Source organism: Brachyhypopomus gauderio, unplaced genomic scaffold (assembly GCF_052324685.1).
Source record: "Brachyhypopomus gauderio isolate BG-103 unplaced genomic scaffold, BGAUD_0.2 sc37, whole genome shotgun sequence".
NCBI lineage: Eukaryota > Metazoa > Chordata > Actinopteri > Gymnotiformes > Hypopomidae > Brachyhypopomus > Brachyhypopomus gauderio.
Window position 1 is genome coordinate 1,370,204 of NW_027506867.1, and position 27,453 is coordinate 1,397,656.

At 40.7% G+C, this 27,453-nt stretch overlaps 2 protein-coding genes across 3 annotated transcripts in view; both read left to right on the forward strand.

Moving 5' to 3' along the window:
* The window catches only part of col8a1b (collagen, type VIII, alpha 1b), a 24,150-nt gene extending 6,481 nt beyond the window's left edge, over window positions 1-17,669 (forward strand). Inside the window, exons 2-3 of one of the 2 annotated variants that reach the window (XM_076985005.1) lie at window positions 13,308-13,602; window positions 14,671-17,668. In XM_076985005.1, coding sequence (XP_076841120.1) covers window positions 13,311-13,602; window positions 14,671-16,574 — 2,196 coding nt within the window. In that variant the 5' untranslated portion in view covers window positions 13,308-13,310 and the 3' untranslated portion in view covers window positions 16,575-17,668. Of the gene's footprint in view, window positions 1-13,307; window positions 13,603-14,670 lie in introns of both variants that reach the window. The other variant, XM_076985006.1, reaches the window with a different exon arrangement.
* Window positions 17,670-18,152: 483 nt separating this feature from the next.
* On the forward strand, window positions 18,153-25,653 carry jagn1b (jagunal homolog 1b). The gene is made up of 7 exons (XM_076985007.1): window positions 18,153-18,241; window positions 18,573-18,706; window positions 19,099-21,455; window positions 21,855-22,013; window positions 22,758-22,853; window positions 23,339-23,496; window positions 25,303-25,653. Exons 2-3 carry the CDS (start codon window positions 18,618-18,620, stop codon window positions 19,562-19,564), a joined length of 555 nt encoding a protein of 184 aa, XP_076841122.1. The 5' UTR covers window positions 18,153-18,241; window positions 18,573-18,617; the 3' UTR covers window positions 19,565-21,455; window positions 21,855-22,013; window positions 22,758-22,853; window positions 23,339-23,496; window positions 25,303-25,653.
* The last annotated feature ends 1,800 nt before the right edge of the window (window positions 25,654-27,453 follow it).

The following is a 27,453-nucleotide window of genomic DNA, read 5'->3' on the forward strand; positions in this document are numbered from 1 at the left end:
CGCCAGGTTCGCGTGTGCGGAGTCGCGCGCAACGGTCACTTGCGAAATACGCGACCGGCGCGAGGGTCCGCTCGTCGAAAATGTTTTACGTCAACGAGAAGTAAAAAGCATACAGACAGGCAGAGAAAAGGTTTTCAAATGAAACACAAAAGAACATTACAAATCAAAGATTGTTCACGAGTCTCAATTCACGAGTCCAAGTCGAGTCGCAAGTCTTTTGAATGCAAGTCTAAGTCGAGTCTGAAGTCACTGTATATGCGACTTAAGTGCGACTCGAGTCCGAGTCCCAAACTCGAGTCCCCATCTCTGCCACCACCACACAGAGACATCACCACCACCACACAGGAACACCACCACCACACAGAGACACCACCACCACCACACAGAGACACCACCACCACACAGAGACGACACCACCACCACACAGAGACACCACCACCACCACACAGGAACACCACCACCACACAGAGACACCATCACCACACAGAGACACCACCACCACCACACAGAGACACCACCACCACCACACAGAGACACCACCACCACACAGGAACACCACCACATGGGTTGCATGGGCTCACATGCAAATACACATATAAAAATATATACACATCTATTGTTTTACCGTTTAAAACCCATGTTCAAATATATTAAACGATATATTCTAAGGATGGTTTGCACTGATCAAGGCTGCCTACAGACTCATCAACACACTTGAGGCTCTGTTTTTTATGTTTTTTAATAGAAGCTTTTCAGATTTGTTACTTCTCCTCTTGCAAACATTTTCAGACCACTGTTCATATGGCCATGCAGCTACAATAAGAATACGAAGAGCTTCACTTTTTTAGATCAGTTCTTGATTCTGAGTGACCTGCCTGCATAACAGCAGCGCATATGTAACATTTTGCCAGGTCAAACTTTTCTGACTCCTTTAAAATTAGCTGGGGTTTATCTATTTTATCTCTACCTATCCGCCATGACATAAATTGTTTGATTCAAATCAACAAGAACTGCAACAACAACTTGATCACGAATGTCAGCGTTTAATGGGCTCTAGCCATCGCGTTTGTTTATCGCAAGTGGAAGCCGCACATCTGGAAACAGTCTCGGAACAGAGGTGGAAAGCTCATGGCAGCAGAAACAGTGGCCTGACGCTAACAGAGCCGTGGACCGTGGCCCGGGCGGCCGCAGCCTTGCGGTTATACATTTTGGCGCAGTCGGGCAAGTCGGAGCCTGCGATGACACTCAGCCCCCGTAGTCCATGTCTCGTCGACGCGGTTGACCGCCGTGAGGGCCCGTGTTCCCGCGAGTTGTCAGAGAAGTGTCTTCTTTCTCGTCTTCCTTCTGTATATTTTCAGCGCCTTTGTGCCACATACAGAAACGTGCCTGTGTCCTAACGGTAATTGAGATGTTCACTTCAGCGCCCGTGTGAATCTGGCGGAGAAAGGAAACCTTCGCAGGTTAAAACCGGCCAGTGGTTTGGGTTTGGAATACGCTGAAGCTTGCGCTGGGTTTTTTGGCACCGACCGCGTCTCCCGTGGCCTCTTGTGAACCACTGTTCAAATCGCCTGTAGGCTTTTTTTCTACGTTTTTGCCCTCGTGCGTTTAACGAGTGCCTCTCGCGCTCCAGACTCACGGCTCTGCTGCGCGAGCATACGTGACAGTACCTGTGACATTTCACACCAGTAGCTACCTTAAGGAGTTTTATTAAAGCTATCGTCTTTAACGCAAGTACCGCGGCCAGAGGACGAGGATGACATGGAATTGAAGTGTTTTTTTAAGGGTTCGTTTCCTCATTTTCATTTTTGTCTTGACAGTTGTACGAACCGCTCCCCCTGACTTCAGAGAGAGAGAGAGAGAGAGAGAGAGAGAGAGAGAGAGAGAGAGAGAGAGAGAGAGAGAGAGTCTGGCCAGAAGTTCCACCCAAATCCTGTTTTTCCAGAACTCTGGGTCTTGGCTAAAGGTGGTCAGTATTAAGTAGAATTGCACAAGAATCTCCGAAAACAAATATGTGAGAGGAGTAATAAATTAGAATGGCCACAAGAATGAACACCAGGTGAGGTTCATCTCACTATCTCAAACATACAATCACATGCAATTCAGTTCAGCATATAATCGTCCAGTTTTGATAGCTACTGCATATGATTAAAATAACCTGTGGAATGGGTCTGGTAATGTTGTAATTCCAATTCTAGAAATCGAGAAAACTGAAGGTCAATACCCATTATTATTCCATTAAAGGCAAGTAAACCATGTTTAAATTATAGGGCATATTTAATCCTTCTCACTGGAAAAGACCTATATTTACACATACTGTTTAAAAATAAAACTATTTATTCACTCACTAATAAATGACGAGGAAACGTTATGTGGGAAAAACTCTTTACCAGCAGATCGCTTTACAATGTTGCAGTGCGGAGGTAAAACTGCTCGGTGCGCAGTACTGTCCTCTTGCCTAATGACTCCATTAAATACTTCAGTGACAGTGAACGGCCGTGTTTAGGAAACAAATAAGTATGCATCTTTTAAATTATTTCATTGTCATATAATTAAACATTAATAATTAATACATTGATAATAATTAGGTTTAAATTTTAAGAAACACATTTACTCAAACCGCAAACATATATTGAAGCAGGCTACTGATTACCACTGCTACTGATTATTTTGAAGGGTAAATGTACAATATGAACATTACATTGAGTTTGCAGTGTGAATAGAAGCAAACACCAAGTATGGTAGGCTGACCTCGGGTTCAAGTTCAAACCGCTACATTTAGTGGCGCGAAGACGCCTAACTCTCTCTCTCTCTCTCTCTCTCTCTCTCTCTCTCTCAGTACTGTACTAAGTACTAAGTACGTAGAGTACTGACTACTACGGAATTTGCTTTGGACTGGTGTATGAGGTCAAGAGATTATATGAACAACGCTGTCACTAAACTGTCCGAATGAACAGCAGGCCTATCGGTAGTATGTGAGTTTCACATCTCTCTAGAACACAGAATTCGGAAGGATGAAAAACACACGGCGGTTCTGGCTAAATCTTTTATCTTTTCATTTCACATGTGGGTAATGTGTCTAATTCAAATGTGCTCTATTTGTGTGTGTGTGTGTGTGTGTGTGTGTGTGTGTGTAGTGTCTCATTTCAAATAAATAATAGATAAAAATACTTTTAAAAAAGAAAAATTTCCGTGGTCAGTTTAAGCTTTTAGAAAAAACGTCATATAAATGACTCAAGAAACACTGCACTAAGCTTAGATTGCAATCATCAAGACGTTGTATTGCTTTTGCTGTACTGTACCGCAACAGCGCCCTCTGTTGGCCACAGTCAAGTGTAACGCCACATGAATAGCTCAATTCTTTTTATAACCGAAAACTTCACAGTACACTGAAAGGGCTTCTGTGCAACCTCACTTGGAGGAACAATAGAGACTCTACACAAACAATTTTACGGTTAATGAGAGAAGACATTATGCTAGAGGGTTTGGATCACCTTTACTATGGGGGTATCTATAGGTCTTAGCCTAATATCTTAGGTAGAAACATGATCACCAAGTTTATATCATCTGTTTCTTACTTCCTTTGAAACTCGTGAAAGTTGTTTGGGGGTGGGTGGTACGGTCAGTATGATTCTAAGGACCTTTGACCAACAAGGGTCCTCTAAAAATTCTTAGATGGTAATGTCCAGTGTGATAATCTTTTCAGGGGTCCACACTGATGAATGGATGGCATCAGCACACAACCTCTAATTAGTTAATGAGTAATGTCTAAACATTACTAAACCGTGTGCTGCAATCTGCAAAAAAGTAAATATGCTTTACTGGGAGCATTGAATTATTTGCCATCAAACCTCCTACACTGCACAAAGTAACTCTACATTTGTGTTCAGGTATTTCTGATATTCTCTGTTTGCTTTTGGATGGCAGATGTGAACACCCCGATTAACATTGTGATTAACATTGCTGTCTAAAATGGAGACGCATTATCCATCTTACCCTGTATTAGATAAAGAAACCTGATCACACAATGATCCGTTGGGTTTTATAAATCAGACATCTGGCATCTTGACAGCCTTCTGCAAAACTGCAGTTGGGAAGATTCCTCTTCTACCCCTAGACGTTTTGAAGTGTTTTTTAAATTATTTTTTTTATTTTATTTAGGACGATTACCGCTGCTGTCTTAGGTATCAGGCATGAAGCCTTATTTAATGTTGCACTCTCAAGGAGCATTACAGAGTGTAATGCCACCTCAGGAGATTAAGCAGCACATACACACATCAACACTGGAAGGATTTTTCTTGTTCCCTTCGTGTCCTCCTTACATCCTCTAAGCTGATTGGCTGATGGTGGTACCATGTTATTAAAATATAGCTTCTTGTAATTTATCTTCTTGATAGTGAAATTATAAACCTATAAACCCAGTGAAGTGTTTTCACTGTACCCGGGTGGTGTAGTTTTTAGCACTGTTGCCTCACAGCAAGGCGGTCTGGGTTTGGTTCCTGGTCTGCTCTGTGTGGAGTTTGCATGTTCTCCCCGTGGTTGCGTGGGTTTTCCCCAGGTTCTCTGGTTTCCTTTCACAGTCATCCGCTTTTATCCATCCATGTAATAGTTCCATTTACATTTCTGTTTTTACAGATGCTCTTCCAATGCAATCTCTTGTTCCATTATGCTTTTTTGTGTGGTATACTACTGGCTGCAGTGTTGTTATTTTTAATCTTTTGGCGTTTGATTTTTGTCCACAGTCCAAGCTCCTGGTGACACATGACACCTGTCAGATTCTGCCATGTTCTTCTTAGCCAAACAGACGTAGGTGGGCGTGGAGTAATGGGGTGTGGAGGAGTGTCTCATGAAGTGATTGACAGGATGTGAATGCAGACAAAAAACAAGATACCGTTCTGGAGCGCAGTTTCTCAAACATGTTTTCTCAGGCACCTAATAACAATATAACCACCCTTATGGTTTCACTTTCCTGTAATGTCAGTTTGTTGTGGTTGCAGATAAGCCAAATGTTCAACGTTTACAGTCTGCGGCGTACAACCTTCCGTACTTTAATTAAAGTCATCATGCGGTTCAATTAATTATGTTCTTGTAATCAGATTTTACTGATCTAAATTGCACTAACATGTAGCAATGTTGGTGCATTGTGTATGCTACAAACTACAGCGAGATACCAAAATCAGCTTCAAGATAAATGAGCTCAATAACATATTTAATGAGATGACCGAGGCTAAGCTTGTAGAATTCCACTAATGTTTACTTTCTTTGGGGAAAAAAGAAAGACTTTCCATGGGAACGCCCTGACAACATCTGCAAGTCAGAGACTTTGTTTACCACGATGAGGACCATAAACTCTGTTCCTCACCAGATACTTTGTTTACCATGGTGAGGACCATAAAACTGTGATCCTCACCAGAGACTTTTTTACCATGATGAGGACCATAAACTGTGATCCTTACCAGAGACTTTGTTTACCATGGTGAGGACCATAAACTGTGATCCTCACCAGAGACTTTGTTTACCATGGTGAGGACCATAAACTGTGATCCTCACCAGAGACTATGTTTACCATGGTGAGGACCATAAACTGTGATCCTCACCAGAGACTTTGTTTACCATGGTGAGGACCATAAACTGTGATCCTCACCAGAGACTTTGTTTAACATGGTGAGGACCATAAACTGTGATCCTCACCAGATACTTTGTTTACCATGGTGAGGACCATAAACTGTGATCCTCACCAGAGACTTTGTTTACCATGGTGAGGACCATAAACTGTGATCCTCACCAACCTCACGTGGTTCAGCTCATGTTTTGGTGAGCGAGGTCTTGCATCGCGATGCAGAGGACAGGAGGATGTGATCCCTAAGCATCAGGGAGATGAAGGTACATTGTTTGATTTGTGGTTTTTTGATATTTTCATCACACCCCCACCCCCACCCCCCAGCAAACAAATATGTCGGTATAGCAAAATATGCAAATTAGAAAGCTTAAGGCAAAATGGCTTTCTGAATAAAAGAGCCTGTGGTTGTGAAAAAGCTGGATCAGGTGGACAAGCAAAGCCTGACAGGATTAGGTCTGGATCTCCAGGTGCTGGGAGACATACCCCTGGTGTCCTGAGGACTCCCATTTGTCACTTATATACAGTTGTGATCAAATTTATTCAACCCCCACTGAAATAAAGTGTTTTGGCCAGTTTGACATTGATTTTGATCATTTCAGTCATCTTATTTACAATTATATCAAAGAGGCACTTATAAATTAGACAAACATAACATAATATTTATGATGGAATAACCACAAATGTCTTTACTGTGCTCACATCATTATCAGTTTTATTCAACCCCCTAGTGACATTATTTTTTAGTACTTAGTACAACATCCTTTTCCAGTTATGACAGCTTTCAAGCGTGAAGCATAGCTTGACACAAGTGTCTTGCAGCGACCTATGGGTATCTTAGCCCATTCTTCATGGGCAAAAGCCTCCAGTTCAGTCACATTCTTAGGCTTGCGCACTGCAACTGCCTTCTTTAGGTCCCACCAGAGGTTCTCAATTGGATTTAAGTCTGGTGATTGCGATGGCCACTCTAGAATGTTCCAGCCTTTCATGTTCAACCATGCTCTAGTGGACTTGGATGTGTGCTTCGGATCATTGTCCTGTTGGAAGGTCCAACGTCTCCCAAGCCGCAGGTTTGTGACTGACTCCATCACATTTTCCTCCAAGATCTCCTGGTACTGAAGGGAATTCATGGTACCCTGCACACGTTGAAGCTTTCCTGTACCATTAGAAGCAAAACAGCCCCAAAGCATAATTGACCCCCCGCCATGCTTCACAGTAGGCAAGGTGTTCTTTTGTTCATAAGCCTGGTTCTTCCTTCTCCAAACATAGCGCTGGTCCATTGTCCCAAACAGTTCTAATTTAGTTTCATCTGACCACAGTACACTGTTGTGGCTTTGTCCACATGACTTTTGGCATACTGCAGTCGACTTTTCTTGTTCTTTGGAGTCAGCAAGGGGGTGCGTCTGGGCGTTCTGGCATGGAGGTCTTCGTTATGCAGTGCGCGCCTTATTGTCTGAGCTGAAACTTCAGTGCCCACATCTGACAGGTCTTTTTTCAGTTCCTTAGCAGTCACGCGGGGATTTTTCTCCACATTACGCTTCAGGTAGCGCACAGCAGTCGCGGTCAGGATCTTCTTTCTGCCACGACCAGGTAACGTTTCCACTGTGCCCTTTAACTTGAACTTGCGAATGATACTTCCGATAGTGTCTCTTGGAATATTTAACAACTTCGCAATCTTTTTATATCCATTGCCATTCTTGTGAAGAGCAATAACCTCTTCTCTTGTCTTCTGGGACCATTCTCTTGCCTTCACCATGCTTGGAAACACACCAGTAGATGTCTAGAAGGAGCTGAGTATCACAGTCCTTTTAAATCTGCCTAATTGGTGCTTATCATGCTTGATTGCTGCTCGTTGACATCCACAGATGTTTTCAATACCTGATGGAAAACACTGGAATGAACCTCTGTTCTTAGGAGTGGTAGTCGTAAAGGGGTTGAATAATTGTGTCAATGAAGAAATCACAAAAAGGCCATTTAATACTTTATGACAAAAAAAATTGATGCTATCTTAGTTGCATTTAGTTCTTTAACAAGTCCTTGTAAGATTTCATTATGAACACAATTACAAATGTGCACTGAATTCCATAAAACCCTTCGCAGCATTGGGGGTTGAATAAATCTGATCACAACTGTATGCAAGTGATCAGCTGACAAACTGCTCCTTGACTGGGGTATCAAAATGGGTTCCAGCGTCTTCCGTTAACCTGTTTTTAAAATACTTTTTAATTGAATTCAGATTAGATTATTTTTACTATCGCAAGTGGTGACACCTTGTAACCTAATATGTCTGATGTCTGAAACGTCTGAAGTCTCATCTGTGGGTGGGCCGTATGACTACATGTTACTGTTACATGTTAGTGTTAATATAGATAAATGACTAAATAAAACACCTTGTCTGATTGACATGACAAATTAATAACCAATGGTAGCACTTTGTCTGATTGAATCTGATCTATTCTTTTACCCTGAAAATTAGATTTGTAAGTGAAAAAAAAGAAAATCAGAGTCATGGTTTGTCAAAACTATATCATATATGTGGGGTCCAACAATTTGTGATTGTTGTAATCAATATTTAGTTTAGTGTTTTGTGTGTGGTATATGGTACATTCTATTGCTGGTGATGTGGTAGACCTGTTTTGCGGTTACATCTGTTCCCACTTGCTTGCAAACCTTAGAAAGGCTAAATGTTATACATATACACATCATGAGAATGACATCCATATCTAATGTTTTATATATTTTCTTTTGATCCAACACACCTCCCTTAATGTTCGGAAGTCAGAGGAGGGAAAGGAATGAAATGTGAAGTTCTGTTGTTCTCAAGTATTTGCTGTTGGAAGCTATGTTCAATATTCAATGAATAACTTGAGAACAAATAGAAATTCACACACACACACACACACACACACACACACACACACACACACACACACACACACACTCAAATTCCTCCACATGGGAAAATTCACTGTCAGGAGAGATGACAGGCTTTCCGTTTCCACTGCTGTGTGTGTGTGTGTGTGTGTGTGTGTGTGTGTGTGTGTGTGTGTGTGTGTGTGTGTGTGTGTGTGTGTGTGTGTGTGTATAAGAGTGAGTGCACTAAGGCTGATATTTAAAGTAATGACTGGGGCCCATCAAAGTAATCGCAGCCTCTTATTTCTATTGCATGTGTGTGTTAAACTCAGTTTAGCACCTGCAGATAATTTAAACACTATTAGACAGCTAACAAAGACATCAATAACAGGTAAATATCAGTAGCAGCACAGTCTGCCGAAGACCAGCCGTATGCTGTGCAGAACATTCCATCCCTGTGTTAGGCTCAGTTTGACTGTGACAGAGTTCCATCCCACAATAACCTTGTGCCTGTAGGTCTCATGGGAAGCTTAGCTTGTCTATATACACCCAAACTCTGTGAACGTTTACTGTTAAAGTCAAGAAAACGACTAATAACCACTTTCTAAGATTTAAACTGTTGGTGATTTCCACATAATAATGTGTATTAAATGAATTCTTTTAAAAATATACTTAAAAGTGCTAAAAGCACGGCACAGTGGACATGATTAACAAATTAATGCAACAAACAAATTATGCAAATGATGGCTATATGATGGAGGAAATGTTTGAGAAATGTATTACACTTCATGGACAACCAATCTTTTAGTCTCCCTAATTTGCAAAAGGAAAACTATGGAGTCAAATTAGGGTCTTTAATGGTGACGAAAAAAAAATAATATCGCAAATATAAGATTAGCATTTTGCATTTTACGTTCCTAATTTGTTTCTGCAATACTTTCCCTCTTTTGCGTTTCTTTCTTTTCTTTGCGTTTCACATTTTATGTTGCTGCTTTTTTTTGCAATACTTTCTCCCTTTTGCGTTTCTTTCTTTTGTTTGCGCGTCACTGCTTTTCTTTGCGTCTCGCATTTTACGTTCATAATTTTTTTTTGCGCTTCTCTCTTTTCTTTGCTCCGGTTTTACCCTCTGTGTGGGGGCGGGGAAAGAGGCGTGGCCAAGAGCAAAAGGCGTGCTGTGAACGTTCAGCGTCATCAGTTGAACCACACAGCACGGCAATTTGGTTACTGGTATCATGGCAGACGGTCGCCCAGCTGGACCACAGGTATATGCATGCAGACATAGACATCAGGTGCTAAAGCACCACCAACTCTGCCCTTTATCAACGAAAGTGCCCTTTTAAAACTTCGTTTAAAATATATATATTATTATTATTATTATTATTAACATTTTACTGAGGTCGGTTTGAAATGATCTTTTGAAAACCTGAGCGAATAAAAACAATGCCTTGAAATGCGCCACCACCTCGCACACACCCGACCTCTCTCTTCCTTTAACACCAGATGCGCTGCAGCAGCAGTTCAGTTCAGCGAGTGGAAGGAAGCTGAACTGACGCTGAACGTTCACAGCACGCCTTTCGCTCTTGGCCACGCCTCTTTCCCCGCCCCCACACAGAGGGTAAAATCGGAGCAAAGAAAAGAGAGAAGCGCAAAAAAAAATTATGAACGTAAAATGCGAGACGCAAAGAAAAGCAGTGACGCGCAAACAAAAGAAAGAAACGCAAAAGGGAGAAAGTATTGCAAAAAAAAAGCAGCAACATAAAATGTGAAACGCAAAGAAAAGAAAGAAACGCAAAAGAGGGAAAGTATTGCAGAAACAAATTAGGAACGTAAAATGCAAAATGCTAATCTTATATTTGCGATATTTTTTTTTTACGTCACCATTAAAGACCCTAATTTGACTCCATAGAAAACAGTATTGCATATACCACTAAAATACCAATACATGTGTCAGAATAATGAACATATAGGCATTTGCAATATGTTATATATTTATGTAAATCCAGAGGTGTATATTCCAGGTTCAGAAAGTAAAAGTCCTCAAGCCTGAGCAAAATCCTGGTGAGGACTTTTACTTTCTGAACCTGGAATATACACCTCTGTGTAAATCTCTTTATAGCATAAATGTGGAAATATAAGATGTGATGTCAAATATCCTGTTCCAAACCAGTTGGGTTTCATATAGGGTTCAGTCTTCATATTCAGCCAGTCATTCCCTAATCCTTATAATCCATTCCCTAATCCTTGTAATCCAATTTCACCATAATTGAATAGTTAATGTTCAATAGCTGACTAACCCATTCAGCTACTTCTGATCATTCCTCCACAGCTACCTTTAATATATGGCCTCCTCAACTAAATTTCATAAGCAAAGAAAGATGGGTCAGATAGATACATAGCAACAATTTCCCTAGCACCTATATGTACTGGTCATATATATATATATATATATATATATGCCTGCCACCCACATTCTCTCACCTTAGTGACCTGCAAGTTACTATATTTCAGCTTCTTTTTTTTAAGTTTCATCAACTGAATCCTCAAATATCATTTTTAACTCTTAACTCTATAATATAAACTATTTACTTTTCAATTTGATTTCTGAGTACATCACCATATCAAGTCTCATATCAAGTGTAGTTAATGCAATACACTGTGGGACCACTAGGTTTTTGCCAGCATCTGCTAATAATTTCCAATGTCACAATTCAACCCACTGTGCTCACTGATTTACACTGTCTTTGAACTTTTAAAAATCAAATAAGCATGATATGGAGCTGAGCACCTGATTATGCCTCTATGTGCTGTGTCCCTTCGACAAAACTAACCTTACATGCCAACAAACTATGCTTCAATGTCCCAGTCGCCACGCGTAATTTATAGCTACAATCTTCACCTATCCACTGCCTAAGGTTTTGCAGAGTTAGCTCATGAATTGCTCCAAGCAAAAATTTAATGTGACTCACATTCATCATCCACAACTCTCACCAGGAGATTTTCCACTTCTTTAAATTCTCCCAACCGAGTCGTTATCCCTGCTTTCATTGTGAGGCTGCTCTGCTATACTCTTATTGCTCACAGATAGGTTAGTAAACATGTCCCTTCTGGCAGTGTGGCCTTACTCTGCTATCCAATCATGTGACCCAATCCCACCTTTCCTATTTGTACCTGCCCTATCATATCCCTACACTCAAGCCGTCTCATAGTTAACTGCACTGCCTCTCATGGATTCTTCACGTTCTCTCTGCTTTTGTAACTGTGCTGCACAGGTTTTTCTTTCACAATTGACAAACATCTAACATACTGGGTTTAACTTCTATCGATGCTCATCCAGTTATCATCTTCTCTAGTAGATGCAAAGTCTATTGTCAGCCTGTTCCTCATCATCCATGTATGACTGGAGGGAACCAGGTATTCATCAGCTCCACCTACAACACACCTGTAGGCCCTAACTATCATCTCCATCACCAACGTAAATGGTGAAATAGCACATCCTGCCATTATACCTATTTGTTGTCAAGGTGTGCTCTCCTGTATTAAAGCAAAACTGATCTTCAAAATAAGCCTTGACCAGCCAAGTAATCCTATCTGGTAACAGGAAAAATCTAAATGCCTTCCACAAGAGTTTATGCAGCACTGAGCCAAACGCATCAGCCAAGTTTGCAGTACCACATGTAGGTCCATGCCCTCTTTCTTTGCTGTCTGATTCTGATGCCAGAACATTTTGCTATGCTCCAAGCAACAATCCTTGCAAGAATCCTGCCTTTTGCACCAAAGTGGCATTTACCTTATTTCCCTTCAAATGTGTCTCCATGTGATCACACTAATGAAAATCTTATCTTCCACATTAAGAAGATAATAGATTAAATGCGCACAACAACCTTAGCATCCTTCTCCTTTGGTAAAAGAATGTCCCCTGCTCTTCAGCACTCTTCTGGAATAATGCTTCTTTTCCGCACTACGACCATCATCTCCACTTAGGTGGGGCACAAGAATATGTTTCCCACTCTATGGCACTCACTAGTGATATATGTACTGGCAGATCCATCTCCTTTGCCTCAGGTTCTTATCAGAATATATACTACAGCTTCTCCGTGTCATTCTCTCCAATGTTTAGTCTCTGGCATTTGTCCTTTCTAAATGAGGTCTTAACAAACTTAAATGGATCCCAAAAGATTGCTGCCTCCATCTTGCTCCGTCTATTTCCTCGACATTCTTAAGATCTGTGCTATCCTCAAGAACATCAACCGATTCTTCAAGTGGGTTTGCAAGATGTAAATGCATCCACTGCTTTTCCAATGACCTTAACTGCTGAATAGGTCTTATCTCTGCCTGCCATCTTGATTTAGCTATGCTTTGTCTCCTTTTCTTGAAAGAAACAAAATCTTACCATTCCACACAAAATACCCTTCCACTCTTCCATGTCACCTTACATGGCCATCTAGATTACTCAACACCCAGTTTTATCTTTGTCCCAAACTGTTTCACCTTGTTTAAATCCACCATTCCTCTAGCTAATATCAATGTTTCAAACTCCATTTCACCACAACTTCACCATCTATTTACTGTATTAACAGTAAACAGGATCTTGCTGGCTTTCTAGCCGGTATGACATATCCTGGAATCTGGTGTTCCAATTTTATGAACTGTAGTGGTGACAGGTTAGAGTAGCACAGCCTTAGCACAGCCTTTAACTATCTCTGTGCTGTTAAGTTCAGTAGTGGTGTCAGTCCTGGTGTCATTGTAGCTGTCATTGCTGGTGTCAGTGCAGATGTCAGTGCTAGTGTCAGTGCTGATGTCAGTGCTGGTATCATTGCCCTCCCTCTGCTCCTCTTTGCAGGACATGGTCATGCCTCTCCACTCTTCCTCTGGTTTTACCCTGATGGTGCAGCTTTGCCTGCTGCATCATGCCCAAGCAGGGGCACATTACGGGCACAAACAGCTGCCCCAGCATCACCAACCCTTGCCACAGCTACCTCACTTGCCCATGGGAAATGAAGGGATACCACATCAGCAGTACCCAGGGAAGGAGATGCCTCATCTGCCCTTTGGAAACGAGATGCCTGTGCTACCATACTATGGAAAAGAACTGCCACAGTTGCCCATGCAAAAGGGCAAAGTCAGTCTGGGCAAAGGTATGATTTTTTTTTTTTTCCAAAAATTAAATGAATCACATCACTGAATTTATTGACTTAATATACTGATGTCATCTGTGGGTATCATTGTTTGCTGGGGCAATGCTTCTGAGCCAGACTGCAGCCAGACCCTTGATTTTAAGGAAAAGGGATCTGGGAGGGAAAGGCAGATCTGGGGATGTTAGTCTCTTCATTATATTGGCCCAATTCTTTGTGACTGATTACCGTTTCTACAACTCTGACCCCTGAATCACCAGTATCAAAAGTGACTTCTAGGAATGGGAATGCATGTTTCAAATTTAAGGCACTTAGGGGTTGCGTTTATGGACATAGATTAAATGTAGTCTTGCACTCTAATGGCAGTGGAAATTAAACATTGAAAGTCCTGATGGGACTTTCGAAAAGACTACTTTGTGCAAAGTTGTGCAAAAAGGCATTTGCTTATCACCGAAGCTAATCAAGCCTAAAATACCATCTCAATGCAAAACATGTTGCGGCAAGCACAGCCGTCCCCACAGCTAATTTCAGCGTTATTTTTAATTTTTACAGTTCAGTACAAGAAATGGTGCTATGATTATTGTCTAATGTGTTGTTTACATTTATTTATTTTTTTTAATAAGTTAAACAAACAGGGGTTCCTGAAAAATCTGATTAACTATAATAGCACCAACAAATCTGTTGGTTTAATAACAAAAAAAAATGTCTAAAAGTAATAAACATGTTTGTTGTTAAGAATATACATGTATTCATTCAAAATTTTAGTTGCTAAATAATTTTTGTAATTAATTATGATAAATAGATTACAGATTCAATGTTTGAATCAAGTCCCATCACTAATATATATATATTTCAGTTTTCTTGATTAAGTTTTCTTCAGGACTTGATTAGGATTCAAACATAAAATAAGTCACTTATCTAAGTTCTATTAAGACATCCATAATATAACCTGGTATTATTTAACATGTACATGACAAGTTTGTATCATACTTAAATGTATTTGCACATGTATTTATTGATGGTGTCTCGATATTTTCATAAAAAGATGCATTAAGACATTTCTCTCTACAGGTGAAAATATTCCCAGAGGTGAAAAAGGCCCCCCAGGTGAGATAGGCCCTGTTGGACCTCCAGGACCTCAAGGCCCCCCTGGACTTCCAGGCCATGGCATTCCAGGTCCCCATGGGAAACCAGGTCCACCTGGCCTTCAGGGATATCCCGGGATTGGAAAACCTGGTATGCCTGGACTGCCAGGGAAACCTGGAGGGATTGGTTTGCCAGGCCCAAAGGGTGAGTTGGGACCAGCTGGTGGAGAGGGACCAGTAGGATTGCCAGGCCCTTCTGGACTTCCAGGACCACCTGGGCTACCAGGTCTGGCAAAACCAGGTGCTCAGGGGCTCCCTGGGCAGCCTGGGTTTCGTGGAGAGCCTGGACACAAGGGCCTTCCAGGGATTCCTGGGATTCCAGGGTCTAAAGGTGATAAAGGGATTGGCCTTCCGGGATTACCAGGTCTAAAAGGACCAGTTGGGCCTCCTGGTCCACCAGGCCAAGCAGGGTTACCAGGTGTCAGCAAGCCAGGACAAAATGGTCTACCTGGGGCTCCGGGAGTTCCTGGTAAATCTGGTCCGCCAGGCGAGCCAGGATTGACAGGACTCCCTGGTGAACAGGGGCAACCTGGGCCATCAGGACTACCAGGTTTTGGCAAGCCTGGTCTGGATGGTTTGCCAGGGAAACCTGGTCTTCCAGGTGGAAAGGGAGAGTCAGGTCCACCAGGGTTTCCAGGGGGTCCAGGTTTGCCTGGATTTGGGAAGCCAGGTTATCCTGGACCAAAAGGTGAGAAAGGACATAATGGTTTACCTGGACCTCCAGGTCCTAAAGGTGAGAAGGGTTATGGTGGACTTCCTGGAATTATTGGCCCACCTGGACCAGGTGGTCTTCCTGGTCCACCAGGTCATATGGGGCCCCCAGGAGGCATTGGTTTCCCTGGACCAAAAGGTGAAGTTGGCATAGTTGGGCCGAAAGGGCCAGTGGGTCTAAAAGGTGAACCTGGACCTTCAGGACTTCCAGGAAAACCAGGACTCCCAGGAGAAGGTGGGCAGCCAGGACCAAGAGGCTTTCCAGGGCCATTAGGGCCTCAGGGTGAAAATGGACACAAAGGTTTACCTGGTCTTCCTGGTGCCCCAGGGAAGCCTGGACTAAAAGGTGAAAGTGGTCTCCCAGGGGAAAGAGGTCCCCAAGGCCCTATTGGAATCCCAGGATTAATGGGTCCAAGTGGACCAATTGGACCTCCAGGATTTCCAGGACCAAAAGGGGAATATGGACCACCAGGAAAGCCGGGCCCACCAGGTGAGGGAAAACCTGGACTTCAAGGTCCAATGGGCCCACAAGGGAAACCAGGACCAGCTGGACTTCCTGGAAAACCTGGAATACCTGGCTATCCTGGTCCTCCTGGTCCACCTGGACCACCTTCAGGAGCGGGTCAGATTAGCCCAGAGATGGGTCAAATTCTGGACGGGGCCAAACTGGGTGGTTACAAGAAAGGAAAACCTGGAGGAGACGTTACTGATAGAAATGGTCTTGAGATGCCTGCTTTTACTGCTCAACTAGTAACGCCATTTCCTCCTGTTGGCAGCCCAGTGGTATTCAACAAGATTTTGTATAATGGCAATCAGAACTACAACCCTCAAACAGGCATTTTCACCTGCAGCATACCTGGAATTTATTATTTTGTGTACCATGTCCACTGCAAAGGAGCCAATGTGTGGGTAGCTCTGCACAAAAACAATGAGCCAGTAATGTACACATATGATGAGTACAAAAAGGGTTTCCTAGATCAAGCATCAGGGAGTGCAGTGCTGCCCTTACAATCTGGAGATACTGTTCATATTCAGTTACCATCTGACCAAGCTGCAGGACTTTATGCTGGTCAATATGTACACTCATCATTCTCTGGATATTTATTGTATCCAATGTAAAGTGGTCTTGGCTCATAAGTTCTTGGTGATAATGATGTCAGCCTTTATATATGAACTGCATGTGTGTGTCTTCAGCACTTTTATGACATTCAGGTGGGAGAATAAACAATGCAGCATTTCAGTGATGTAGACTTTACCATTCAATGTCAGTTTGTAGTTCATTGTTAATTTTTCAAATGATGAATAAGAGGATGAATATTGAATTGAATGTTGACATTAAAAATGTGATTTTATGAGAGGGTGTGCAGTAAGTACAGAATTTAGAGAAGAAGAAAATACATAAGCACTATCAACAATTCATACATTAAGCGTTTGAATGACGGATACACACATATTCACAAATTTCCTTCATGTCCAGTAGCCTACCTGTACAAAAGTGGAGCAATATAAACTAAATACATAAATATAAATGTTCTCTGTTAATACAAATGCATTCAATTCTTTCTACCCAATACAGCAGTTTGTACCTATCATTTATCAGTTTTTACTTATCACCTATCAATATTCTTTACATCAGCTAATTGTATTCTCAATCTCCAGAAGAAAAAAATTATGGTTGTTTATTTGTTACTGGTAACATTTTGCTTTTCCATTTATCAAATCACTTTACAGTAGCTGCAGCCTCACAATCATCAATATAAAAAAACTTTCTTTATAAAGCAAAATGAGGAAACAAGGTCAGAGTTGTTTACTGATACAAACTGGGGTACATCTAAAATGTGTACAGTATGTGTGTAAATAATTTGTTTCTTTGCTGTTAATGTCCCTCAGATAATCTAAAGCATATGCAATAGGAAAATGTTTATTTGGACAAAACTAATGTCCATAAAGTCGGACATGCTAAATCTAATAAATTGTTAACATATTATCAATTTGTTTATCACAATCACAGTTACACCTGAGCAAATTACATTAGAGAATCGCCATGTTTATTTTCTCTGTAATTTATTATTTTATTATTATTGTTTATTTTGTTTTACTACTGAGTGGATTTGTATATGTGATAAAAAAAATGGGGCATACAAAGAAAGAAAATGCCCAGTTGTCACAATGGTGCTAAACATTTCATAAAATCAATGAAAAATGTCAGTTTTGTTTTTTAAATAAAATGAAATTTACTGAAAATTCAGGTGTTTGTGTAATCTGTGGATGGAGAGTCAGCACTTTGACATGCTGAACTTCATGTAAAACAAAAAAAAAAGTATTACAAATAAAAATTTATAATAGCTGTAACATGATCAGCATCATGTGCTAAATACACAATATAATCCAGCCATTTCGCGCTGCAAATTACAATTCAGTTGTGTCATACATTCTATTTACAATTCCATGAATAAGTTAATTTCTAGCCACCCCTTATCCTGGACACACATGACAAATAAAGACTCAGATTATTAATGTTATGCACACTATTAAGGGCTATTAAGTAATGACACTGTTTCTGAACAAAGCCCACAATGACAGTTTTATATAGGTAAACAATAGCTTTCTGGATCCTGTGGAACTCCCTTATTCTTCTCTTCGAGCGATAAAATAGATAAGTAATTCGTATTCCAGACCAAAGGTGGCGGTGTTACGCTCAAACGAAAAATATGCAACATAGGAAACGCTGAAGAAGAGTTTCTTCTAACTTAAATGTCCTCACCTGCCGGGTGAGCGTTGTTCAAGTAGGTGTTTTATGCGGTTTTCTGTTTTACTCAACGGTTAGACTGCAGCACTTCTTTTGCCATTAATCTCATGCATTTAGGGGTGATTTTGTGTGGCTAGAGGCGCTTGTTAGCAAGCTAGAAGCTAGGTTATATAGGTGGGCGAACTCCCGTCTGAAGTATTAGTCTGAAAGTTGAAACGTCAGCATGAACCCACTATATATATTTATATATGGCAATATTATTTTGGTAACATTTCCATGCGTATTTAACGAGTTTACAGTTTAGATTATTGTATTCACTGCAAGTTAATTAACTAATATAGCTGATAAAGATATTTTGAACGGTCTAGTACTGAGCAGCTGGTAGTGGACGTCCGCGATATTTCAGGACTGCGATGGCTTCACGGGCTGGACCAAGAGCCTCGGGGACAGACGGGAGTGACTTTCAGCATCGGGAGAAGGTGGCGTCGCATTATCAGTTGAGGTGTGTATCTGTGCACGGGTTCTTCATGTACCCTTGATTTGTAGCGAGTTCCTGTCTTAGTAAAATACATGTATAAACTGTATTATTTATTCTAAACGTTTGTTAAACACTAAAGTACACACAAAGTACATTAGGAAACTTTAAGGAAGGAAGCATCCATCTATATTTTGTAATACCCATTGTTTTAGAAACATGCTTCTTTACCATTTGTCAGAACCAAACACAACAGTATTTTAAGAGCTTATTGTTTTCCGACTTTTGATAATTTAACATTAGGACAGGAAGAAACACTAATCTGTCCTGTACTGTGACTGCATGACATTAAAGAATAACTGCATTAGAGAGACCATTTTATTGTAGCCCCTTGCTAACGCTGCCTCTTTCCACTCCAGTGTGGCTCTCAAGTCAGAGATAAAGAAGCTGAATGTGACCCACATGGTAGTGTGGATGCTGGTGGGGGCACAGGTGCTGGTTAGTGACCTGAACCTGGTGAGCCATCGGGTGGTGGCCAGCCCCTACCGGTGGGAGTACCCCTACCTGCTCAGCATCCTGCCCACGGCGCTCAGCTTTGCCGCATTGCCCCGCAACAACGTTGGCTATCTGGTGGTGTCCATGATTGGTGCGGGACTCCTGTGTGTGGCGCCCATCGTCTATGGCAGCCTGGAGATGTTTCCTGTGGCCCGACAGCTCTGGCTGCACGGCGCAGCATACCGATTCATCTTTGGCTTCTCCGCCGTGTCCGTGCTCTACCTGCTGCTAGTGGTTGCTGTCCAGGTGCATGGCTGGCAGATCTACTACAGCAAGAAGCTTCTGGACACCTGGTTCTTGACAACGCAAGACAAGAAGAAGAAGAAATGAAACCCCGGCCATCTCATGGGTTGGTGGGTGGAGTCGGGGTGGCAGGCGGAGTCAAGGTGGTTCCTTGAAGTGCCTTTCTCTCTGTCAGGGAGACTCTTTTAAATCATTTCTGCTTGAGATGAAAACAATTAAGATGTGACCTTGCTACACCAAGCAGTACTGTTTAACCCCCCACCCCATCCACCCCCAAACAGTCAGATTATATAACTGTACAGATTATATAATACAGATTACATAGACTTAATTATATAGACTTGATTTATATTACTGAGCTGCTTGACTCTCCCCTCATGGACAAAGGCCACATTAGGAAGCGATTTAGAAGACTGTAAGGACCATGAAGACCAGGTGGCACCCACGTCAATGACCTGTGTCTGTCACCATGTTCTTAAAGATGTCTATCTGGTTATACTGTGTGCTATAATTGATGTGGTGGCGTTAAAGTTGCTTCCCTGTCTGTCTTCTCTTCTGCTACTCTCTGCCACTGGATTGTAGTAGAAGGCAAAATGATAATTAAATAAGTAAATCAGATATTTTAAAATAATTTCTTGCTTATGGTGTTGCTGTTTTTTATTTATTTATTTTTGTTTGTGTTTGTTTTTACCCATTGGTAGTCATAGCCTGTTCCCATTTCCCATCATGCTACAAAGTTAGCACAGAGCTAGTATTTGCTTCCTCTGCTGTGCATGAAGCCAGCTAGCTGTCTCTTCTATTATACTGAGTAGTATAATAATAACAACAGAGTCTAAAGGACTGGACCAGCTGTTCGGTTTACCTGCTTCACATTTGAACAACTCAGAAGATCCACGTAATTACTAAGTCTTACATTTGCAATAACATCACTGGTTTTATCAGTAGCTCCACTGTTTTGATCAAACTCTCAAATCTAGCTATTGGACCTTTTTGGCTTTAATTGCCCCTTTTGTCATTTTCATGTCTTTTCATAAATACTGAAATGCAAATACATTAAGAGGGACAGCCCCATCCTTTTTTAGCATGGCTGCACCAGTGAACAGTGTATCCATAAAGACATGGATGAGTTCAGTGTGGAATAACTTGAGTGGCCTGCACAGAGTCCTGACCTCAACCTGACAGGACACCTTTGGGATGAATCGGAGTGGAGCCAGGTCTTCTTGTCCAAGATCAGTGTCTGACCTCACAAATGTGCTTCTGGAAGAATGGTTAAATATTCCCATAAAACGCATTCCTATACCATGTGCAAAGCTTTCCCAGAAAAGCTGAAGCTGTTATCACTGGAAAGGGTGGGCAGACATCATATTAAACCCTTTAAAACCTTTAACACCCATTAAATTAAGAATGGTATGTCACTCAAGTTTATAGTCGTGCAAAGGTAGATGAGCAAATGTTCTTGGCAATGTATGTGAGAATTAATTTTGCATTTACAAATACATAACACCCAAACACCCAGGTGTACAGTACCAGCAAATTTACATCATTCAGACATCTGGAAGTGTTTGAAGAGATTATTACCATAAAAACAGGAAGTCTGGGAATTAGTGCTGTTTGACACCTTTGTCACAGGTATGGTGGGACTATTTTGCTTTCTAAATCCCAACTAGAGATTTGACTATGGGTGGTTTATTTTCCATTGTGGGAAAATGGAAGCATGATTCCATAGAAGCATGATTGTGTATGCTCAGCACATCTTTGATGGGTGTTACAGCACCTCTTTCATGACTGATTGGGTGTGAACACCCAATACTGAATATTTAAGTCAGTAAGAAGTACTTCTGTACTGTTCCCTTTCTGTTCCTCTTGCTTCTGTGAGGTGAAACTCTTCAGCCTGATTTAGTTTAAGGATAATTTAGAATACTCTGCTTACACTTGCTGAACATGGTGGACCTCCTTCTGATGGTTATTTTTGCCTCAAGTAAGTGTGTGTGGTAATTAATGTTACAGTGTAGTCAGTTGCTAACAATAACTACTGTCAAAATGTAAGTATCTGTTTATCTACTGGTAGTCTCTTAAAATCTTATACCAATTGTTTTTAATTGCTTTTGGATGTACACAGCTTAACTGCCAGTGTAAACACAATGATGGGAAGACTCTTTGATTTGCTCAAAGATTACAGGTCTAATATACAAGAACTACTGAAATCAACTTCTGTTATTTATACTCCAAATCCATGGAATATTACAAGATGTTTATTGGACACCTTTCCATCTTTGTTCCTAGATAATGGCCTTTGTGGTTCTGACTTCTAAGTTCTTTATTAGTTGTGGTTCTGAGTTCAAAGTTCATTATTAGTTGTCTTTTTCTGTTAATCCAGCAGTGGCAGCAACTAACCACACCAATGCATCCAGTGGCATCGTCATGGCAACAGCAGCTACTGCAATGTCCACACTTAATTCGCAGTGTCTGGATTGCAGTCTCCTAAACAATGGCCTCTGTCCCCATCCTAAAGACTACACAATGTGTTGTGAAATAGGCAAGTTAACTGATTTCTTGATTTTTAGTTTGAAAGTTCATGTGCTCATGAGGTAGACTAGATCTTCCCAAGCCACAGCTGTAGGCACAGGATCATTTTGGCCCAAAACATCTTTTAACTTTAACATCAATTTAACTTTAATGTTCTTCAACACGGACTCATAGTTGTGTGTGTATTTTCAGTACTGGTTTGCTCAGTTTGATGAGGAACCACAAAATCAAAGTAATCCAGTATTGTCAAGATGCATACACCCTGGAACAGCCTAGTTTAAATTTAAATCTAACATAAATTGTGATAGTAAATAGTGATAGTAAATTGAGGCCTCAGGGTTAATCCAGAGTACATACAGAGGCTGACACAGATTAGATTAGATTTGATTAGATCTGAAAGCAAAGGCCATGAACTCTGAATCTCTGAAAGTTTAGGATAGTAATCACTAGTGTGTGTGTGTTCTAACTGTACAGATGGGTAAATGCGGAGGGCAAATTTCAATTAGGGTGAAAATCACAATTGACAATTGAGTTTTTTATTTTTTTAAAGATGTTTTTCATTGTGATTTTTTTTCATAGACAGCTTAAGGAATTGTATGTGTTGTATATGTAGATGATGATTAAAATGCTTACATGAAATGTGAAACATTTTGAAAGGGTAGAAACAGTTTATAAATATTTTTCATTTCAAATTTTGAAGAACCTGTTAGTTTGTGGTATGAAATATACTACAGTCAATTATCTTTTCTTACAGAAATCTTCTGTGCCAGCACTCAAATTGACAATCCTACATTCCCCCAAAGCACATGTGGTCTTTGCAATTCAAATAAGGCATCAGGAACACCCAATAGTAAGTTAGTCCATCTCATTTCTCCCCCAAATCCAAAATTCTACCATACAAACCGTAGCCAGACAAAGAACTCAAACTTTAAAAGAACATTAGGGGCAATATCAACCTGGCTGTCTGTTATACCGAATTAATTGTAAAATTGCTTCTGATTGTAAATTCTGTATAATTTCTGTCCTACAGGAGTTTCAGGTATTTGTATATGACTTGTTCCAAACATAATCAAATTTACATTCCCTCCCTCTATGGCCTTTACAGTTATTCAAAACAAACATGTACATCAGAAACAACCAGTGGGGAAGTTTTCATACTAAACCCCAGAGTGCTAAATTTGGCATTATCATTATCATCCTGGATACCTGTTATACTGAATTAATTGTAAAAAAATTACAAATCAGAGATTTGGTTATCTGTATACGAAACTGAACTTTCCATTTGAGACTTTTGTATTGTCATACCTGCCTTCTCTTTGTGTTTGGACAACACAGCTGGATTTCGCACACAAGTCAGAGTGCTCTGCTTGAATCAGTCTTTTGTTGAACATACACAACTGGATTGCACGCAAATCCAGGACACCTGCATACCTGATGAATGTATGACTTTACTAGGTACTGAAGATTCTCATTTGTATGAACACAAAATAAATGTAAGTAAACTCTTGCATAATATATTTTAACAAGGTTATAATCCATTCCATTTCAATTCAATTGTAAGATATTTGAACAATATAATTGTCAATTGCCCTAACACAGTGGTTCCTAAAGTGGGGGTTGTGCAGCTATTGCAGGTAGAGCGCATCAAGGCAAATCAGCTACGCATGTTTGAACAATGCTAGCAAAAGATAGACGGGGGGTATTCTCATCTACTCATCTACAAAAGGGGGGACACCAGAAAAAGTTTGGGAACCGCTGCCAAGACATAAGCCTGAAATTCTGTGAGCGTTGGAGAGAAGTATGTAACTGTCACAGTTGACCCCGGCCCCACCTGTTTATCATGTATTTGTTTTCGTATTCCGTATGCTCAGTGTTGTCATTTCGTTGTCATTTCCTCATTAGTGTATTCACTGGTGCATAGTTCCTGTGTTATCTCGTGTATTTTTATACCTTGTGTTTTTTCTTGTGCTTTGCTGTTCGTTGATCCTGATTTTACAGTTTTTTGCCAGAACGGTGGTGTTCATCATCATGCCACTGTTGATACAACACTGCACATTAGCTTATTCAACACAGAGCACAAAATACTCATTCTCCATCACTGGGGGGATGAACCAGAACTGTCCGTTGTTGTTGTCTGGGGCTGCACTGAACAGCCAAGATTTGTTGTGCCTCACCTCCACCAAACTCTCCATTGCTGTTGAGTTCTTTTTGGCATGGAGGTGGTCGCCAACCCCACCTACATTCAGTAGGTGATGGAGGAAGCTTGAGGATATTTTGTCTTTGTTTTTCTTTTTTTTGCTGTTTTTGTTGTCCATGTGTTGCTGTAGTGTTCTTACAAAACAAAAAATTGTAGTTGTGTGTTACTTTATGGTGTAAATGTATGACTATACAGAAATAACCTCTATATTTGACAATATTCATGTATATGTAAGACCTCTGACAGACAGGGCTGATATGTTAAATGCTATATCTACTTTTTACAGTTTGTTGAACATGTGAAGATCAAGGAATTTTTACGTTTCTATCTTAAAATGTCATTAATTGACAATAGACACACATCAGATAGGGATAGATTAGTGATAGCTTAGTGTAGTTTAGAAAGCACAATCAATAAACAAAACATATCCATCATTGACATTCCTTCCTGATTCCTGATATTCCTGTTTCCTATATTTGTAATAACTTTGGAAAATAGCCAACCTTTTTTGAAATTTGTCCTTAGCAACATTTCCTATCTACATAACACTTCCTGTCATCATCTGGATTTTTGAGGAAAAAATGTACCGTAAGGAAACAAGTCACTTTTGTCCTATCAAATGTTTAATGCTGCGTGTCTTTAAAGAAATCTTGTAGTACAGTGTTCCATGTATATGCGTAACTTATCGAGTGAATCCTGGTGAGTTTTCTCCCTACAGCATTCCTGTGAGCTTTTACTGGGTGAAAAGGATTGTTTGATGTTATATTTCTTGTCTGGATATGCTTCAAAATGATCAAGAACTCATAATGAGAGTTGTGGTTGTAAACAATGTGTGAATAGTTATCAGTTACAGCTCAGTGCTGTATGTGGCTACATAATGCTCTAATGTGGTTTCCCGTGGCAACAGCGTGCCATGTATGCCGAGACTGCACAAGGAGTTGCAGCTTATTGTTTTTTTTTTTCATTTTACAGTCTCTTAAGTATGCTTGGTATGAACATCTTATACAAAGATGTTTTTAAGTGTGGCTTATCCGTGCCTTATGTAGACTTAATTTACCAATTGGAGATTTAACATTTTGTCATTGAATCTCTATTTGTGCAGATTGATACTTTGAAGGACCTCTTCAGTGGACTTGCACCGGTAGCCAATAAAATTTCACCAGTTGAGAATGAACGTCTTCGGGGTAACAATGGAATGTCTTTGGATATCTCCATCGCTGGAGCTTCTCTGGTGGGAGGTGGTGGAACTTCTCCCACTCTATCCTGGTGTGCTGTAGTCTGCCTTCTTTATCTTCTGGTGTAGCACATCTCTGTGGATGCTACAAATGTAACACAATTCTAAAGCAAATTTCATTTTTGTAGTGTTTGTCTCGTGGGATGGTGTGGTTTTTCTGTATTATTTTGTTAAATGTTAAAAAGCCATTTTAAAATAAATTCTTGTTGTTTGTGGTCATCGTGTTTTCATTTATTTGTCTTTGTAAATCCATTGGTTGGTATTTGTTTTCACTCAGTAGAAGTCAGAGCCTGTTCCCCTCACTGTAGGTCCTTTCCCGTCATGCAGATGCTACACAGTGAGCACAGAACTAGGATTTGTGTCCTCTGCTGTACATGAACCCAACTAACTGTATCTTCTATTATACTGAGTATACTAATAACAGAGTCTAAAGGACTGGGCCAGCTGTTCAATTTACTTGCTCCACATTTGAATTCAGCAAATACCATTTCAAGCTTTAAATTAGCAGTAACCTCACTGTTTTGAATTAATTCATTAATCTAGTTTTTTGACATTAATAAGTCTTCTCATAACATGACAAAAAAATGTGCAATACACTCTCTGGCCACTTTATTAGGTACACTTTGCTATTTCCGGGTTGGACCCCCCTTTGCCTTCAGAACTGCCTTAATCCTTTGTGGGATACATTCCTCGTACAGTCTGGTCCATACTGACATGATAGCGTCACGCAGTTGCAGCAGAATTGTTGGCTGCACATCCATGATGCAAATCTGGTCCACCACATCCCAAAGGTGATCTATTGGATTGACATCTGGTTACTGTGGAGGCCATTTGAGTACAGTGAACTCATTGTCATGTTCAAGAAACCAGTCTGAGATGATTTACGCCAGGGGTCGGCAACCTTTGAGACATGGAGTGCCAACATTTCTAGTCAATGAGTGTGCCACTAATAAAATTGGATCGGGGAAGGTAATGCAAGGGGTATCTCAGTATCCTCAGGTCCCAGACGCAACTGTAAATAATACAAGTCTTCCTTAGTTTCTGAACTTCAGGAGGAGTGGGTGCATAGCTACCTATTACTGCATCCTGTATTGGAGGGGTCAATCTGTAACTATTCGGACTTAGGAGGAGGACACCTGCAATAGAGGACAGGATTTATCCAAAACTGGATGAAGATCCTGGATGATTGCCGCACCCACACAGAGGGCACACGATATACAAGGTATTCGTCTAAATTAATACCCTAGGGCTCTAAAGGGAGAACAGAACCACACAACAAAAACACAAGAGCAGAACTGGACATTAGGAACTATGGAATATTTATAAAGAGACATAAGGGATGTTAAGTAGCTGGGAAACCAAAACACAGATGGGCACGCACAGCAGTGGGGAACCGTCAGGGCCCTCTACGCCCTCTCAGAGGGCCTAAAATATTCTTAAAACATTATATATATATAATTATCCAATTTTATTTTATCTACTTACAGTTTTACAATCGACATCTAAACAGTTACAAAAATATAAGCAAATAAATTATTCAACCGTGTCTATTCAATCTGTGTTGGAAGGTGAGGGGTTAAGTGGAAGCCTGTGAGTCTGTGTCTCCCCCTATCAGGACTGTGATGCCCGCTGTTCGTTTACAGAGGGCCTGGCAGTTATAATTCAGCGCAATACCAGTTTCAAATGACAGTAAAATTGACCAATCATATCTTCCCTCTTAGTGGGCGGGCTTAACTGTATGATAATTTCCGCCCGCTGTGGCGACGCTAGCTGTCGTTAGCCTACGGCCGCTAGCTAGTTTCGATTCGGCCCTTTGACGTCCTCATTTACATATTCCGCTTGCGAGAACCACGGAGCTGTGAAACCTTATTTTGTTTGGAAACTTATTTTGCTTAACAAGTTATCTAGTACAAATGTTATTTGAACGCACTACATGCGTTTCTAAAGTTATACTGTCGTCTCGGTTTTTTCTTTATTCTTTAGTGCAGTTTATTAGGAGAGGAAAAAAAATTTTGGGGG